This window comes from Oreochromis aureus, linkage group 13 (genome assembly GCF_013358895.1).
Source record: "Oreochromis aureus strain Israel breed Guangdong linkage group 13, ZZ_aureus, whole genome shotgun sequence".
Lineage (NCBI taxonomy): Eukaryota > Metazoa > Chordata > Actinopteri > Cichliformes > Cichlidae > Oreochromis > Oreochromis aureus.
In genome coordinates, this window is record NC_052954.1 from 20,519,335 (window position 1) to 20,534,723 (window position 15,389).

The 15,389-nt window shown below is 39.0% G+C and overlaps 1 protein-coding gene across 1 annotated transcript in view; it reads left to right on the forward strand.

Moving 5' to 3' along the window:
* The first annotated feature begins 12,899 nt into the window (after positions 1-12,899).
* Positions 12,900-15,389, forward strand: part of pcsk2 (proprotein convertase subtilisin/kexin type 2) — a 30,356-nt gene continuing 27,866 nt past the window's right edge. Inside the window, exons 1-2 of the mRNA XM_031756989.2 lie at positions 12,900-13,404; positions 15,242-15,346. Of these exons, the coding sequence (XP_031612849.1) occupies positions 13,222-13,404; positions 15,242-15,346 (288 nt within the window). The 5' untranslated portion in view covers positions 12,900-13,221. The remainder of the gene's footprint in view (positions 13,405-15,241; positions 15,347-15,389) is intronic.

Consider the following 15,389-nt stretch of genomic DNA (forward strand, 5'->3'; position numbering starts at 1 on the left):
CACTTTTTCTAATGGAAACCGCTCAATTTGCTTCAACTGTTGTTTTTATATATTTTTTCCAGTGGAAAAAGGGTTATTTCTTACTCAGGAAAAGGACAGAGAGAACACCAATTTCCTGAACACTAAAGCCATGGTACTCAGTGTGCCCAATAGTAACACTATATACAGCCCTCGACCATGTATGACATTTAATGTCACACAGAAGTACAGAAAGAGACCAATCAGCATCTATCTTTATTTTAAACTTTTTTACCCATAATAGCATGCCAAACCATCCTAACAATGACAAACACAGCCAGTGTTAAAAGTGTTAGGGAACAACCTCTGTAATGGTAACACACACACACACACACACACACACACACACACACACACACACACACACACACACACACACACACACCATCCCCTGAACAGACACTTGACAAAAACTACCCAAAAGTGCTTGACGTGTGCATTTTCCTTGTGCAGTCATTGAGAAAATCCCACTCTGTCATCTAAACTTTGATAACTTGTGCATTTGTGTGATGGAAGATTCTCTCCGGTTATGTATGTATACACGACTAGGGGCAACATTTGACTTAATCAGTAGTGTCTTCAAGGTGCTTGAAAAATAGGCTTTGTCTGCACTAATTTTCTTCAAGGATGTCAGAAAATGCCAGCTCACTGCTTGTTTCAACCAATCAATCAATCAGTCGGCACGAATCAATCACTGCTTTAGCCTGAGGATGTATGGTGGCCTTCTTGCTTTAATTTTCTCTAGATTTCAAAGTGCATTTGTCATCCATGTTTTGTGTCAAAAAATGTGTGCACATCAGCAGGCCATGTCAAGTGTATTGCTGCTGTATTTCAAGGATAAGTCATAATAGAAGTGAGAAGAAAGTGCAGCTTCAATAATATTATTTTTCTCTTATTGTATTTATCTATCTTACATTCTTGCTCTCTCAGAGTGTGTGTGTCTGTGTTATGTCTGACTCATATAATTACACCAGCTAGTGTAATTCCCCCCAATTCTCTGTCAAGCAATGACACAAAGAACCCAGTGATTTCATTTCTTGTTCAACCCTCCAAATAGCTCAGGAGTCGCTTGTATCTACTGTTTGATATTTACTGTTATATTCTGGTAGGCATTTGAAAACCTGTATTCAGGGATAAAGGGGGGCAGCTGAGATATAGAGTGAAATAAGTTGCACTTTTCCAGTGAAATTAATACCTGTAGCCCCTCAGTGAACTTGGTTAATATCTCATAGGAAGTGTGAGTTTGGTAAAGAGAAGGCGAGCTGTCCAAAAGAGTTTCTGTTATTTCAGTTTCCTTTCCTTGGTCACCTACATTTATGTCACACCTGAACAAACCCAACTCCACAGGTCAACCTTCTCCAACCGAGAGGGCTAACTTCCTTCCATTACTTCCCCCCTCTATTTTGCCTGTCACTGTGGTTACCAGAAAGGTTACCACAGTGACAGGGAAAGGTTACTGTGCGTTTGTGCATGACAGCGGGTGTTTGGAAGGTTAGCAGTGTACAGCAGGACCTTCACGATTCAAGAAATTAGTTATATATAGCAGTTAACCTTAACTGTTCGGCCAGTGAAGTTCTTGTAGGTCAAAAGGTCAAGACAGGAAATGAACGTGACCATGAGGAAATTAGCAGCATTAACCTGTAATTTTTTTTTAACAAATTAGAGAGGTATTATTCTGAAACAGCTCTAACAAATTAGTAGTAGATGTGCTAGAAGATACATACATAATTGAAGACCAGCAATTGTAGTGTTCCAAAAGGTGGAAATACATCATCCAAACATCAGCTCCTATAATTAGTATTTTGCAGCGTTTAATTGTCGACAATGATAAAAAGTTTAATTTAAACTCTTGTGAGTAGCGATAACAGATAATCACCATGACTGAATGAAGCATGCAGAAATCTGTTGTAAGGCAGTCCACTTAAGCATAATGTATATATCTCATTAGCAGCTTACATTAATAGTGCTTTCTTTTCTGAACAGACCTTGGTGAACGCCGGCTTGGCATGTTTTTCTGTAACAGTTCAAAGACTGAATATTTTAAGATCTGACCTCTTTTCCTCGTGTTTGCACACAGAGAATCATCTGATGAAATCTACCCAGGTTGTGAGTATGATCATGTTACCTGCAAACATGGGTTTTAGTAAGCTTTAAATGTGCAAGCTAAAAGCAGTTAAGCTGTCGGACAAGATTTCCTGTTTCATTTTGTTAAATAATTGCGGTGTTCGCAGATACCTCGTACATAAATAATACATTTGCTTGCACCACCACAAAGAATCAACTAAACCCAGTTCAGCATGTTTGCATGATATTAGCAAGACTCTGTAATTTCCTTTATTACTAGACATTAGAGTAGAGGAAAGCTTCCATCAGTGATCTTGTACATGATGTCTTCAAATATATTTGGTAAGGATTTTTTTTTTTGCTCAGGCTTCTGAGCTATGAATAGACTGTCATGACAACCAATTACCCATTACAAAAGCAGCAAGGCTAAGTAAGGCAATTAAGTGGTGAAACAAAATTGTTTGTTGCATGTGTTTCTGCTTGCAAAAGTGTCTGAAGGCAGCAAAATATTCTTGTGTGGAGTTTTACAGAAGAAAAAAACCCTAAATATTTTCTTATGCAATGCTTTTTTTAAAAATTTTACTTTCACAGTAACAATCCCACAACAATATTGTTTTATTAAACAACAGGGAACATTAATGTAATTATACAGTAATGTTTTACAGGGAATATGATTTGTTATGCAGAAGTAGAAGTAGTATGCTGTTAATAGTGATTGTTAACTAAACATTAATGAAAAACTTAAAATGATTAAAATAAATGAATGCTCTAATGAACAGAAATGAATAGCAATAAACAGATATACAGTGAGGCATATGTCATTCTTTCAAGCTAAAAGCTGTGCTATCAGTTCAGAGTAAATATTTAGAGTTGGACTTTTAATAGCAGCTCTCATTTCCATTGCTGAATCTTGATGTGTCATTGTGTCTGCATGCTGCATTAGGCTGTGGTTCATCTATTAGGTTTCATCCTGTTTCTTTCAAGTTCCATATCTCAGTGTTACAGCCACCCAGAGGTTGTTGCCACAGAATGACATGACTGACAGAGATTACAAAAAAAATAGCTGTAATATAACTTTGCATAATGGGGAAACGGTTATGCACTGCTCCATTTCATGATGTCAAATCGTAGCAAGCAGTGATGGTGGTGGTGGGGGGTTAAGCGCGTGCAAGGCATACATTTGTGGTGTTATTTGAGGGGTTATCTACGTCACCACATGACACCTGAAAGGTTCTTGGTATTAAGTGACAAGCAAATGTCAGGATACACTGTGTGTACAAATTTCCTTCTGCTTTATATAAACCACCTGCCTTTAAGCCTTTACAGGTAGGCAGGCTGTCCTAGAGAGCCTGCAGGCAGTTTATAGACAAACCAGGTTTGTTAAGCTTAATGGTCCTTGTATTGATTTGCTGGGCTATCCTCACAAATTGCAGGGGTGGAATGAACAATGAGATTCTCATTGAGGATCTCTAAATGCATTTCTGCTTGTAGTTTTATTGACCCTCCTGGAGCAGCAAGTGCAGTGTTTATTTACACACTTTGCTCACAGCCTGTTTTTAGAATGACATGATGGATATGTGAAGAAGGTGTTCAAGGAAGCAATACACATCATCCACAGTCGAATGGCTACAATGAGGTAAACAGCTTTTGATAATATAAAGAATATTAAGTGGCTATGGTTATTTAAGTTGGGAAGTGAAAGTGTGAAAATAAAACTCCATTCAAATGAATTACCTTTACCCGATTAAATAAATTAGTCTACACTGAATAAGTTAATCAGCCCAGAGGAGGACTGATAATTAGCTGTGTTGACTTCACAGCCAGTACACAGAATGGCAGCCTTATCGGTTAGCTCCTGGAAACTCAGTGGAGTTACTGGACTACAAAGGAGTCTGTGGCCATTGCTAATCCCAGGCTGGATCAAACAATGCAGCTTCTCACATTTGTGCTAAGAGTCTGTCAAGAGGTGTCAAACCCCATGTTTCCGTGAGAGTCGGCTGTAGTTAACGTGTACTCTGTTTACACATAAAGCACATAATCGTAATGAGCCTTTGCAGCTTGGCGACGTGGAAAAAAAAAATTGTATTCACATGCACAATGCTCAGCAACACATTTTTTTTTTCCACACATAAACTTTGCTCTCAGTGCCTAATGCGTAAAAGGGATGTTGCCTGCAAGTTTACGGGCAGATTCCTGGAAATGTTTACTCTAACACCCGTTTGTGTTATTAAAGAATAATATCAGAATTTTGAGAACTGGTAAAAAGCTAAAGCACATGATTAGCCTTTAATTGCTTGTGGTTGTGTCTATGTTTACTCTGTGCCCTGTGTGGACTATGAAAAATATCCACATTGTTTGCTTTCTTAATGGACTATGCTCTTTGGCTGTGCGTGTAGGACAGTACTGGAAAGGGGCTTGGAAACCTCTGAGATACCATTACCATTAGCCCTAATGTCCTTTTAAAATGGAAAGAGCATCAGAGCCCACACACAGAGACTGCTGTGTATGTTGTTTGAGTGATACCAACTCTTTGTCATGATATCCTGCCAAGGTCACCAGGCCTGTTCCCTTCCTGTAGTCACAGACACATTAGAAATTAGCCACCGAGGCAACTGGCATACTGCAGAAGCTGATTAGGAAATGTTGAGCATTTTACATTCATTTCCAATATTTGCTGGGTTTGTTTAGCTATTTTTAGCTTCATTCAGATATACTGTAGTGTCCGTAACCTAAGAGAAACAGATAGGAAGGTTGACCTCTCTTGATATTTTTACCACCTTCTAGAGACTCATTGGTTTTTGGATACATATGTTTACTCGGGGCATGAATGTTTTTGGTGGTTCAAAGGTCATAGTGTTTCTGCAGGCTTTTTAAAAAGGCATGCAATGTCACTGTCAAATACAACAGCTCGCCTAAAGCTAATAATTGCTGACACCTTCAATTGGAGGTGGCTGACTTCTGTGATGACTTAATGAGCGTATGAAAGGAAATGGGAAAGTTGGCAGTGCTATGAATAGGTGAGGACTAGGTCCAGCTCAGAAGGCTTGATTAGGAAAAATTAACTTTGAGGTAATATTTTCCACAGTGTCCAATCAAAATCGTCAGCAGCAAATGTGTTGAGGTGTTTGAATCTGGCATGTTGGGGGCACTCAGCATGATACACTACTAATGGCAATTAAACTGCTGTAGTCATAACATCAACATAATTTCTGAATACATGCTGAGCATGAATGCTTGTCACAGTGATGAGAATGACTTATCCTCAAACTTACTGTAAACTATAAAGCACCCACTGGTATCATTTAGCTGATTGCTGTTGTGCTTTTGACAAATCATCTCATTATGTGACACTGAACAGTTTCTCGCAAATGAGACTGGCATGAAATACAATGCCAGCAATGTAGTATACTTTTCTACCTAAAACTGCTGATCTGACATTACTGCAGTGGCAACAGCCAAAATGACTGCAGTTTAAAGGCATCACTTTGTTTTCAAATAGCAGCAAAGCAGGGAACCAGACCTTTGGAGGGAGTGTGTGAGCACACAGGAAAATTACTGCTTGAATCAAATTCAGATATCCCAGTAACAAATGTGTCACAGTAGTTTATGAAGAAGAAGAAAATCAACCCAAATAATTTATGTAATGTGGACACAACTTGGTAATTTAAAGTAAGAAAACACTGTTGTCTTAATATTTTCAGGCGAATTGTAAAAGATGCCATTTCCTTCAGAGTAAAAGTGAGTTTGTTAATTAATCAAATCAGATTTAATGTTTTTTTTTCTTCATCAGCCCTCTCTCCAAGTGATTCATCCCTAACGCTAATTTGCATGTCCTTTATTCCCTCCTAGGTGGCGCCTTCATTAGGAAGCACACCTCAAAATAAGTAATACACAGAGGGAAATAATTATTGTGATTATGCATAATCTTTGCTCGCACAGTTGTTTTTCTTTTCCAATTAAACTAAATTTATATTCAGAACACACTCTGAATATCATAGCAGGTGGCAGCTCTTGCCTCACCTTCACTGCTGTTTGTGAAGAAAGCTGCGTGAGAACCGCATTGCTACAGGCTACAATGGTGTATTGTTTTTCCAGTTTCTGAGAAAGCAATACATCTTTGATAATATAGGACATTTTTCCCCTTTTGATACCAAGCCTTTGTACAAGCCCAGTGAGTTCATGTTATTTCTGGGTTTACAGAAAAGTCTGGCTAAAGAGAAGAAATCATAGAGGCAAGGTATTTCGTATGACGAACACAGATAGACAGACAATGGCACAGTCACTAAAAACAATATAATAATGACCATAAATCAGATTAAATGAATGAATGTAACTTAAGGCCAATCGATTACTATTATATTTACACACTCTTAATCATTGTCATTGTTTTAGCTTCATGGTATGCTTGTTAATGGACTGTTAATCATAATGCATTGTACTTTGAGACAGCACTTTTTTGACTGGGTAATAAAGTTACCTATAGTGAAAAACACAAAGAGCACTCAGATGTCGGGCATCAATGTAGATTCAATCTACACTGATGCCTGACACCAAAACCAAATTGTGTGATGTTTAATAAAGCATCAGTCATTTCAAGTAAAGACATTGAGCTCAAACGTATGCTTCTAAATGACATACAATACATTAAAATTAATTTGCTTTGTACATTTGTACATTATTTATTACAATAATAGCCTCCAACTTTGTTTTTGTAAATTTGTCACAAAAGAGAGTGAAGAAGAACACAATACAGCACAGGATGCTACAGCAGGTAGCTGTGATTTGGCTGATCTGTTACACCTGGGGGATTTGTGTCTTCAAGTCATATAACAATGTAGATTTTTTTTTGTGTGTGTGTACGGAATATGATCAGCTGGCCTGTTCTGCTATTTATTCACTGCTCTTTGTGGATTTAACCAACGTAATTCAACAAGATCTAAGCAGATGTTATGCAAGCTGTACTGTCACTGTGAATATAAAGCTTGTATAAAAGGTAGAAGTCAGTGAGTGAATTTATTCTGCATCATCTTAAGTAAAAATTGATGTCTGCTACCTTTGATGTAACCTAGTAACAATACCCGAGGTGTAACCGGTCCAAAGTTCATCACTGTAAAGGCTATATTACACTGCTTGATATGTTCGTGCAATCTTTGAATTGCTTCAGTAATTACTTGAGTTAGTTTTACAAGATGTTTCACAAAAAGCAAAACATAATGTAGAGATTCAATATCTGATTTTAAAACTCTAAAATTATTTAGCACATTACATGTAAGATTTAAATTTTCAGACTATTAAATTCCATGTTGTGAATAGTCATTACTGAGTGTTTAGCAACTTTGCATCTGCACCATGAACACATTACAGAAATGAGAAGAAAAATCTATGTGATGAGACTATAAGCAGGCTGTGGGATGTCATTATTTTGTTATTACTGAGCTAGTATCGCCCTGCTGTCACTGGAAGCGATGGGAGGCTGTAGCACAGGAAAAATGAACTCGTTCACTAGTAATATGCAGTAACCTGCCTATGAGATTTAATTACTCATTAACAAAAAGTGCCCTAATCATTCTGTTCAGCCCCTGATCTTAGCGCACTTTGCTACTAGCAGCCTGTCACAAAAACGCACAAGGTGTTCCATTAATTTAGTTGAAACCATGAGAAATGCTAACGATAACATAGTTTGACAGGCATAAAATAAATGTTGTGCATCAACAAGGTGATTTCCAAAGAGCTATTAGCTAAAAACTTGGCATATTTCAGCATGGTCTGCAGAGTCTTGTTAAAACATCCAAGAAAACTGGACAAGTGGAGCGCAAAAGTAAAAGTGGCAGGCTTAGAAATCTATGTACATCAGATGAACAGTATCTAAAAGCTATGTCCTCAAGAAATATAAAAAAAGTATCCAGCAAAGACTTGACACAGAACATGAGACATGACAACAGGTCTTAAAGAGTGATGAATCCAAATTTGACATTTTTGGGTTGAAATTGTCATTAATATGTACAACAGTGAATGTATCTCAGCTGTACCTCAGTGAAACATGGTGGAATCTGTGTCATGGTTTGCGGCTACATTTCAGCCATTTTAGTGTTGGAGATCATTTTAATCACTCAGATTTTGATTCATCATTCAACAACATATGAAAGCTACCATCTAGTTGGCATTTTTCAGCATGGTAATGTTCTTAAACACACTCCTAATACAGCAAAAGAGTGCCTGGACAGACAAAACACACAATAGCCTGCCCAAATCTATTACGACTTAAAGAAATAATAAGAAAGCTTAAACGTGGTCATACCAAATATTGACTTTCAAGCTCATTAAAACTTTACAAACTCTGTTTTTGCCTTATATACTGCATTTCCATGTATATTTAACGTTTGTTAAGAAATAATTGAAATTTCTCATTTTCCCTGTATTCCTGGTATTTAATTGACTACAGTTTCAGGAGATACTTGGAAAAATTGTGCACTAAGTGTAATGGGGAGAATAAAAAACATACTTATTCTTTTCATCTGCTTGAGAAAAAAATAGATTTGCTCGCGAAATCACAATCGGCAGCTGGCCGAAACATCAATCTAAAAAGTGCCGATATTTTAGCAGTGGAAAACGTGCACAACATAGTATATTTTCAATACAACCAAAACGGATATAGTGAGTTTTTACTCCAGTCAGTTTACGTCATCTTGCTGCATATTAAGCTGCATATTAAACACAAGTAGAATGTGGCTCACCTACACTTATATTGATAGATGTATTACAGTATTTCATGGTTTATATTATTAGCTCAAGGCTAAACAGAAGCACAGGAAGGAATATCAATAGCACCATATTAGCTAGCGCCCCACAGAGAGAAAAATCAAAACATCACAGCAGTGTAGCTTTGGACTTTTCATATGAAAGCTGTGGGCTGTGGTAACTTGAATTACCTGTTTCCCAAAGGATAGAACGGGCTTTCCTGAGACTCCCTCAGACCTACTGGGGGGATGTAAACAGCACTTACAATGAAACATGACAAGTTCAGTAGCTTTGATGGGGGGAGGAAATGTTAAATGTTACAGTGTTTTGCAGGAAGAATAGAGAGAGTAATGACTTCAGTTTAATCTTCCTCGGTGCTGAGCTGGGTGGTCCATGACAAATCAGGCTGGTGTTTGCACCTGAGCTGGCCATGTGCTGTCTGCCTCATAGCACATTAAGACCAACATATAATCCCTCTTCTTGCAGCTCCCTGTTAACCTCTTCTCCAGCTGCTCCGATGGAATATAATAGATCTGCTCAATACAGTTTTACATCCTCGTATTCATGTCTCTAGTCTGTAAAATGAATTATTCTCAATTTTTAGAGCAATGAGATCTGCCAAATATCCCATTTTACATATGTCAACTTATGCATCATTTATATTTGGTTTGCACGATGCCTGAACTGCAGTCAAAGCCAAACTGAATGATCTAAAGGAAGAGACACTAAAGTAATGATCACTTGCAACCTCGGTGAAATCATGAAAGACCAGTGTTGTCTGAATTTTGTCTGCCTACCCAGGTCTACCGATAAAGGCTGTCATCTTATGTCACAGGGGCAGATCGACATGCAGTAGCTGCTTATATCATAGGCAGAGTGGAACAGAGAAACATACAGAAAGAGACAGAAGAGAGAGCGAATGAAACCATCAAATATGAGGCTGCTGAAACTATCTGCAATCATTGTGAGTATAGCAACCATAACCCCCAACTCGCTCAGAGACATCCCACAGCACTAGCCAGCACTGCCGAAGCATTAGAGGATTGCCTCTGAAATGACAGCTTAACTACTGAGGGAGATAAGACAAGCTTCTGTCATTTCTATCGTTGCCTCTCCCTCCATGTGGCTCCTAACATATGTGGCACTAACAAAGAGGAGAACTGCAATATATTAATGTTTTGCTTTGCAGGTTTCCCAAGAAAAGGAGACACACTTGCTCTCTCACTGAATGTTTAATTTTTAGAGAGTGGGCTCAACAGTTAAACGAGTCCCGCAAAATGCATTTTCTGTAGTCTTAAAATATTTATGATTTCTGCGCATAAAATATATTAAGAAACTGGAATCAGATGTAAATGTCTTGGTTGCTTCAGTGTTTATTTGATTTAATCTTTGGAAACACAATATAAAGTTCAGCGTGAAATATCAATAGTGTTTTTTTCTTGTCTGGTTGAAAGGTTGGTAAAGGCTGCAGAGGCTTTGTCGTGGTTTAGCAATCAGTGGGTTTCATTGTGTGTGTGTGTGTGCGCGTGTGTGTGTGTATGTGTTTGTGTGCGTGTTTGATTATCTGCCGTTTATCACCTTGTAGCTGTCAGTCTAATCTCTCTACCTCTTGCCCAAACTCTGACAGACACCCTGCTTCCTCTACAGCCTTGGGCAAATATGAAAAATTAAAGAGGCATGATTCTCAGCACCTCCTCCAACACTACTGCAGATACACATCAATCCTTTTTAACAACTCCATTTATGTAATGCCATCTCTGCAAAGCCAGTTTTTAATAGAGGGTTGTGCAGTCGTACATTAAATTCCACTGTAACATATCCTGTTTCCAAAGGTTGCCAGAGGTTGAGCTCTTTAATTAAGTTACGATAGTACGTGTTTGTGGAAACAAAACTTTCCACTGCTGAACAACAGCGATATTTCAACTTTAAAATGCTATTGTTACTATAGTTTTCATAGAACAGCCAGTGAGAATTGGATCAATTAAAATTGAATGGATAACAAAGTTCTACTTCATGAATTAACAAACAAACTGGAGTTAAGAGGATACCTTCCTTAATATGAGCTAAAACACGTTTCTTCAAAGGATTCATTAATTTATTTCACATTTCCTCAGGATTCCATGCACTTACTCGAAACTTCAAAAAATCTGACTTTATTCATCCACCCACAAGCTACGAACAGATCTCTTATGTACAAACTGTTATAAAACTCAAGGGAAATTCAAAAGAATCATTTGGGAGATGCAGAGCTGCACAGCAAGCAGTGCCGGCAATCACACATAGAGAGCATGATGTAAATGCATTGTATGTATGTATTATTATAAAAGTATCATTATATATATTGTTAACTTTAACATTAAATTAAAAATCAACCCTCATTTATTGTTGTATTATTGTAACTTTATATTGATTGTGAGAGGTGAGAAATAAAGCAGTTTGTACTACTTGCATTTCAAAGAAAATGTGTTTCTTTCTTTCTGTAATAACTGCAGACAGAGGTGTAATGTCAGCATCACTTCATACAGTGAGAAGATTTTCAACATCCTGCTGATGTCCACTTCTCTCACAAAACTGTTAGTGAGTTGCCAAAAAAATCTCGGTTGCTCTTTAAAAGCAGAAGATGCTACAGCACGTCAGGCACATAGGCAGGCAGGCAGGACAGGATACAGTCCATGTGAGTCAGCAGTCAAAACAGACATGTGGATCAGTCATGTGGCTCCAGCAGGGAAGAAATTTTTACTGATGCTGAAGAGAAGGACTTGCCCAAGCTAAATAAATAATCACTGGGCTACAGAATAGCAGGAGTGTGGGAGGATGTCCGCATGGTGCATGGAAACAGTGATTAGTAAAGCAGATCCACTTATAGAAAATCCACCTTCATTATTTTCTAGACATCCAACGGATCCCCGTGCTATCATTCTCCCTCGTCACACCTTTCAGATTAATTTAATGCGAACATTATACCAGACAGTATGCCATTATATAAGTGCATTAGTATCTTTCAAACAAGTACATACAGAGTTAACAGAGAGGAACATTTTAAATACAAAATGAGGTTATGCATATTTTGTATGACTGTTCTAATTATGTTCCACAAATATTTGATTTAATGACGCTGCCTCTTGACATTTACTGACATTTGGTGGGGGAGGAAATGATTTGTACAAGAATATTTTTGTAATTATGATATTTTGCTCATTACTGGACACTAAGAAATGCAAAAATGGTACTGCTCTCAATCCGCTGCTCATGTTCAAACATGCATGCAAAGTTGTATTAAAGGAAAATTTACTGAATTTGGAATGGGCTCATGAATGAAGGGGGCTGTGGTGGCATTTTTATTCAGCAATTGCAATGAGTGCTTCTCACTATTGAGTCCTTGTGGCTGAACTGAAAAGGCTATAGCATTAACAACAGATAACTGCGCAGCAATAAGCACTCATGATGCTCTTTGGCAAATGTTGTCTGTGTAAAGGAAATTAGTAGCATCACAGCAAGCAACCATTTCCCCATCTTGCTGTACTTTCTCATTCATGCAGACCACCCTCATATCACCTCCCAGCAGCCCTGTATGCCCACCTTCTAGTTTACAGCAGCAAGAAAGCAGGAGGACAGGGAGTCCTTTAATGAGCTACCTTTGTACCAGCACTCCTTTCGCTGCTACATGCTGCTCACCTCCAAATGACCAATTATAGTCCAGTGGGTCTATTCTTTCATTCCACTGCAGAGAAAGGGTCAGGCTGATCATTACACATATATAGGGTAAAACAAGAGAACTTCAGCCTTAGAAATATATTGAAGAATCATGTCATACAAATCTTTCTGTAGGACTTCTATAGAAAGCTGTATTTAAAGGTCACTATATGTCACATGAGTCTTCAGCGGATTTTTCCCCCAGTTGGATGGCCAGCCCCAGATAGCCTACCCATCAATAGAATTCCCATCAACTCTGAGCACGATAGGAGGAATTCTCCAAGGTGCTGAAAAGTGCCCTCGAGCGCATCCGGGGGAGGAAACGACGGGACACACCCGCCGAGGCCATTGGTACAACGTCACGCGCAGAAACTACCCGAGCTAGGAAGGTAGATGAATAACAGATGAGAGGAGGAAGAGGAGGAGGAGAGCTAGAAAGCTGAGGATGCAGGTTTGGTCCACAACACACAACCGCCCCAACTCGAAGCACACGGTAAGAGCGGCTACACCTCGGTGAAATCCAACTTCCAGTGCCACCATCAGCTGACGACGAGGAGATGCGTTCGCAAAAGCGTTGATTCGACACCTTTACATCCCGCTGTTCTTCCTCCTGTTCCTCCTCTTCGCTTCTCTGACGAGGAGCATCCCATACACTGATTTTACTCTGACGGGCAAGCAGACAAGGCATACTGACACAAGCCAGACACGATGCTTGGATCGCCCCGATATGGGACAGCCTTGGGATTTACAGTGCTGCTGAACGCGCTGCTGCTTGCGACGCAGGCTGCAGAAGGAGTCTTAACGGACCATTTTCTGGTTCAGTTGCATGAGGACGCACAGGATGAAGCGCACCAAGTTGCAACACAACATGGGTTCCAGAGTGCCCGAAAGGTAGGGATGCTCTGATAAAAAAAAAGCATCACGCAATCCTGGCAGCAACTGTTTTTCTTTTTCTTTTCTTTCTTTCTTTAGTAAACCGACCAATTGATAAACGAATAAATATTATCAAATGAAAATGTCAGCGCGAAATATTTCTGGTTGTTTGGTAACGTTTGTGGGCATTTTCGCTCTTTTAGAACAATCAGACACACTGCACGTAGTGAAACTATCCAGTAGAGGAGACATTGAGAAGCTTCTTCTGGTTTTCTTCTGGTTTGACTTCACTGCACTTTTTCTTAACTTGATGACGTCATTCTCACTGAACCGCAGGCCTTGTTTATTAGGTTTGCCACCGGCCCGTGGGCTAAATTCTATTTCAAAAACGCATCAAATTTCAGTGTCCTGCAAAAGGAAGATGCACCTGGAGCCATCTGTGAAAGATGCTGTTGAAGAAGAGACAAAACATTTCATGAACAAAACATCACACGAAGTTCTGGTTTGATATAATCCTCACAGTTTTGGACACCCACCCTCCCCCTTTTTTAATGCTTATTCGCCAAATCACATCAAAAAACAACAAGTTTACTTGGATACCTTGTTGGATGCCCTCTTTGTCAGAGGCTGACATTTTTAAAAAACAAATTTTCCAATAAAATATGAAACATCTCTTTATTATTTGTCTTTTGCAGAACACAGTGTATTCACATACATGGCCCTCCTTTGTCTCACCTGAGACAAATCAGATAGCTCGACAAATTTCGGATGCCTTTCAACATGTCAGAAGACTTAACAAGGCGTTTATGGCAGACTGATAGAAATAATTCCCTAGCAGTGTGTGTTCCTTGTCACATGTCAAAATAAATGTGTGGGTGAAATTGGCTGGAGCCTTAGTCAGTGAGGCGTAGCAGTGAACAGAGGGGTGTCTGCACAGCTCTGAATGAGGATGTTTTTTTTCTCCTCTCACCTCCACAGTAATAATAATAATAAAGAAAAGTGTTTGATTTGTATCTCATCACCATAATCTGATAACATCCCTGTGATAGTTGTGCAGCATTGCTATTTCTGCTATGGCTTGCTCGCTTTCTTGTAGGCAATAGATCATCCCCGCCGTCTACTGCCTCCCAGGTTATGTAATCTGCAGCTATATTTGTCTTAATGGGATATGCGCCATTAAACAATGTCTGTGTTGTTTGAATTCTCTTCTTTTGTAGTTTAATTAACTAGACTGGGATACAGACAGGGGACACGCATACAAATGTAAGCCTAAAGAGTGGCAAAAGAAAGACAGCAAAACAGATCTGTGATCTGTAAAGCAATGATAATGATACTGCTACTGCTACTACTCTTAATTATCATCACCATAATAATAACACATATTGTAATACTGTGAGGACATTTCAATCTGACCAAAATGTTCAAATAAAAGAGCACTGGCAGATAAGAAGAATCCTTTGATAAGTGTTACATTTTCACATTAGATCTGACAGCTGCATCTGAAACCATTTATTTTGAGGATTGACCTGTGCCCTGACTGTTACTAAAGCATAAGGGGGTCTTTAATCTGTGCATAGTGCTGGAGGGAACGCTCTGGATGATGCATCTCATTTCCCTTCCCATGTGACTTATTATGGTTGATCCCAATGCTGTTCTCCAGGCTTAACCGTCTGTGAAAGCCAGGGAATCAGTGCCCTTGTTTCCATCTGGAGATAACCTGCTATCCTCTTTCCTTTATGAACTATTGTATTTTGATTTGCCATTCACACTTTATGATTGCTGCCTCAACCCTCCCATTTGTATTTCTGCCCCTGATCCATTTCCCTGTCTTGTACTTCTTTTCTTTTCTTTCCAGCTTCCCTTCGGAGAAGGGCTCTTTCACCTCTACCCTCAGGATACTTCGAAGAGGCGGAGCAAACGCAGTGCCCGTAGGAGACAGCAGCTCCAAAAAGACAAAAGGGTAAGAATACATATGACAATGAAACAATATACTGTGTATACAT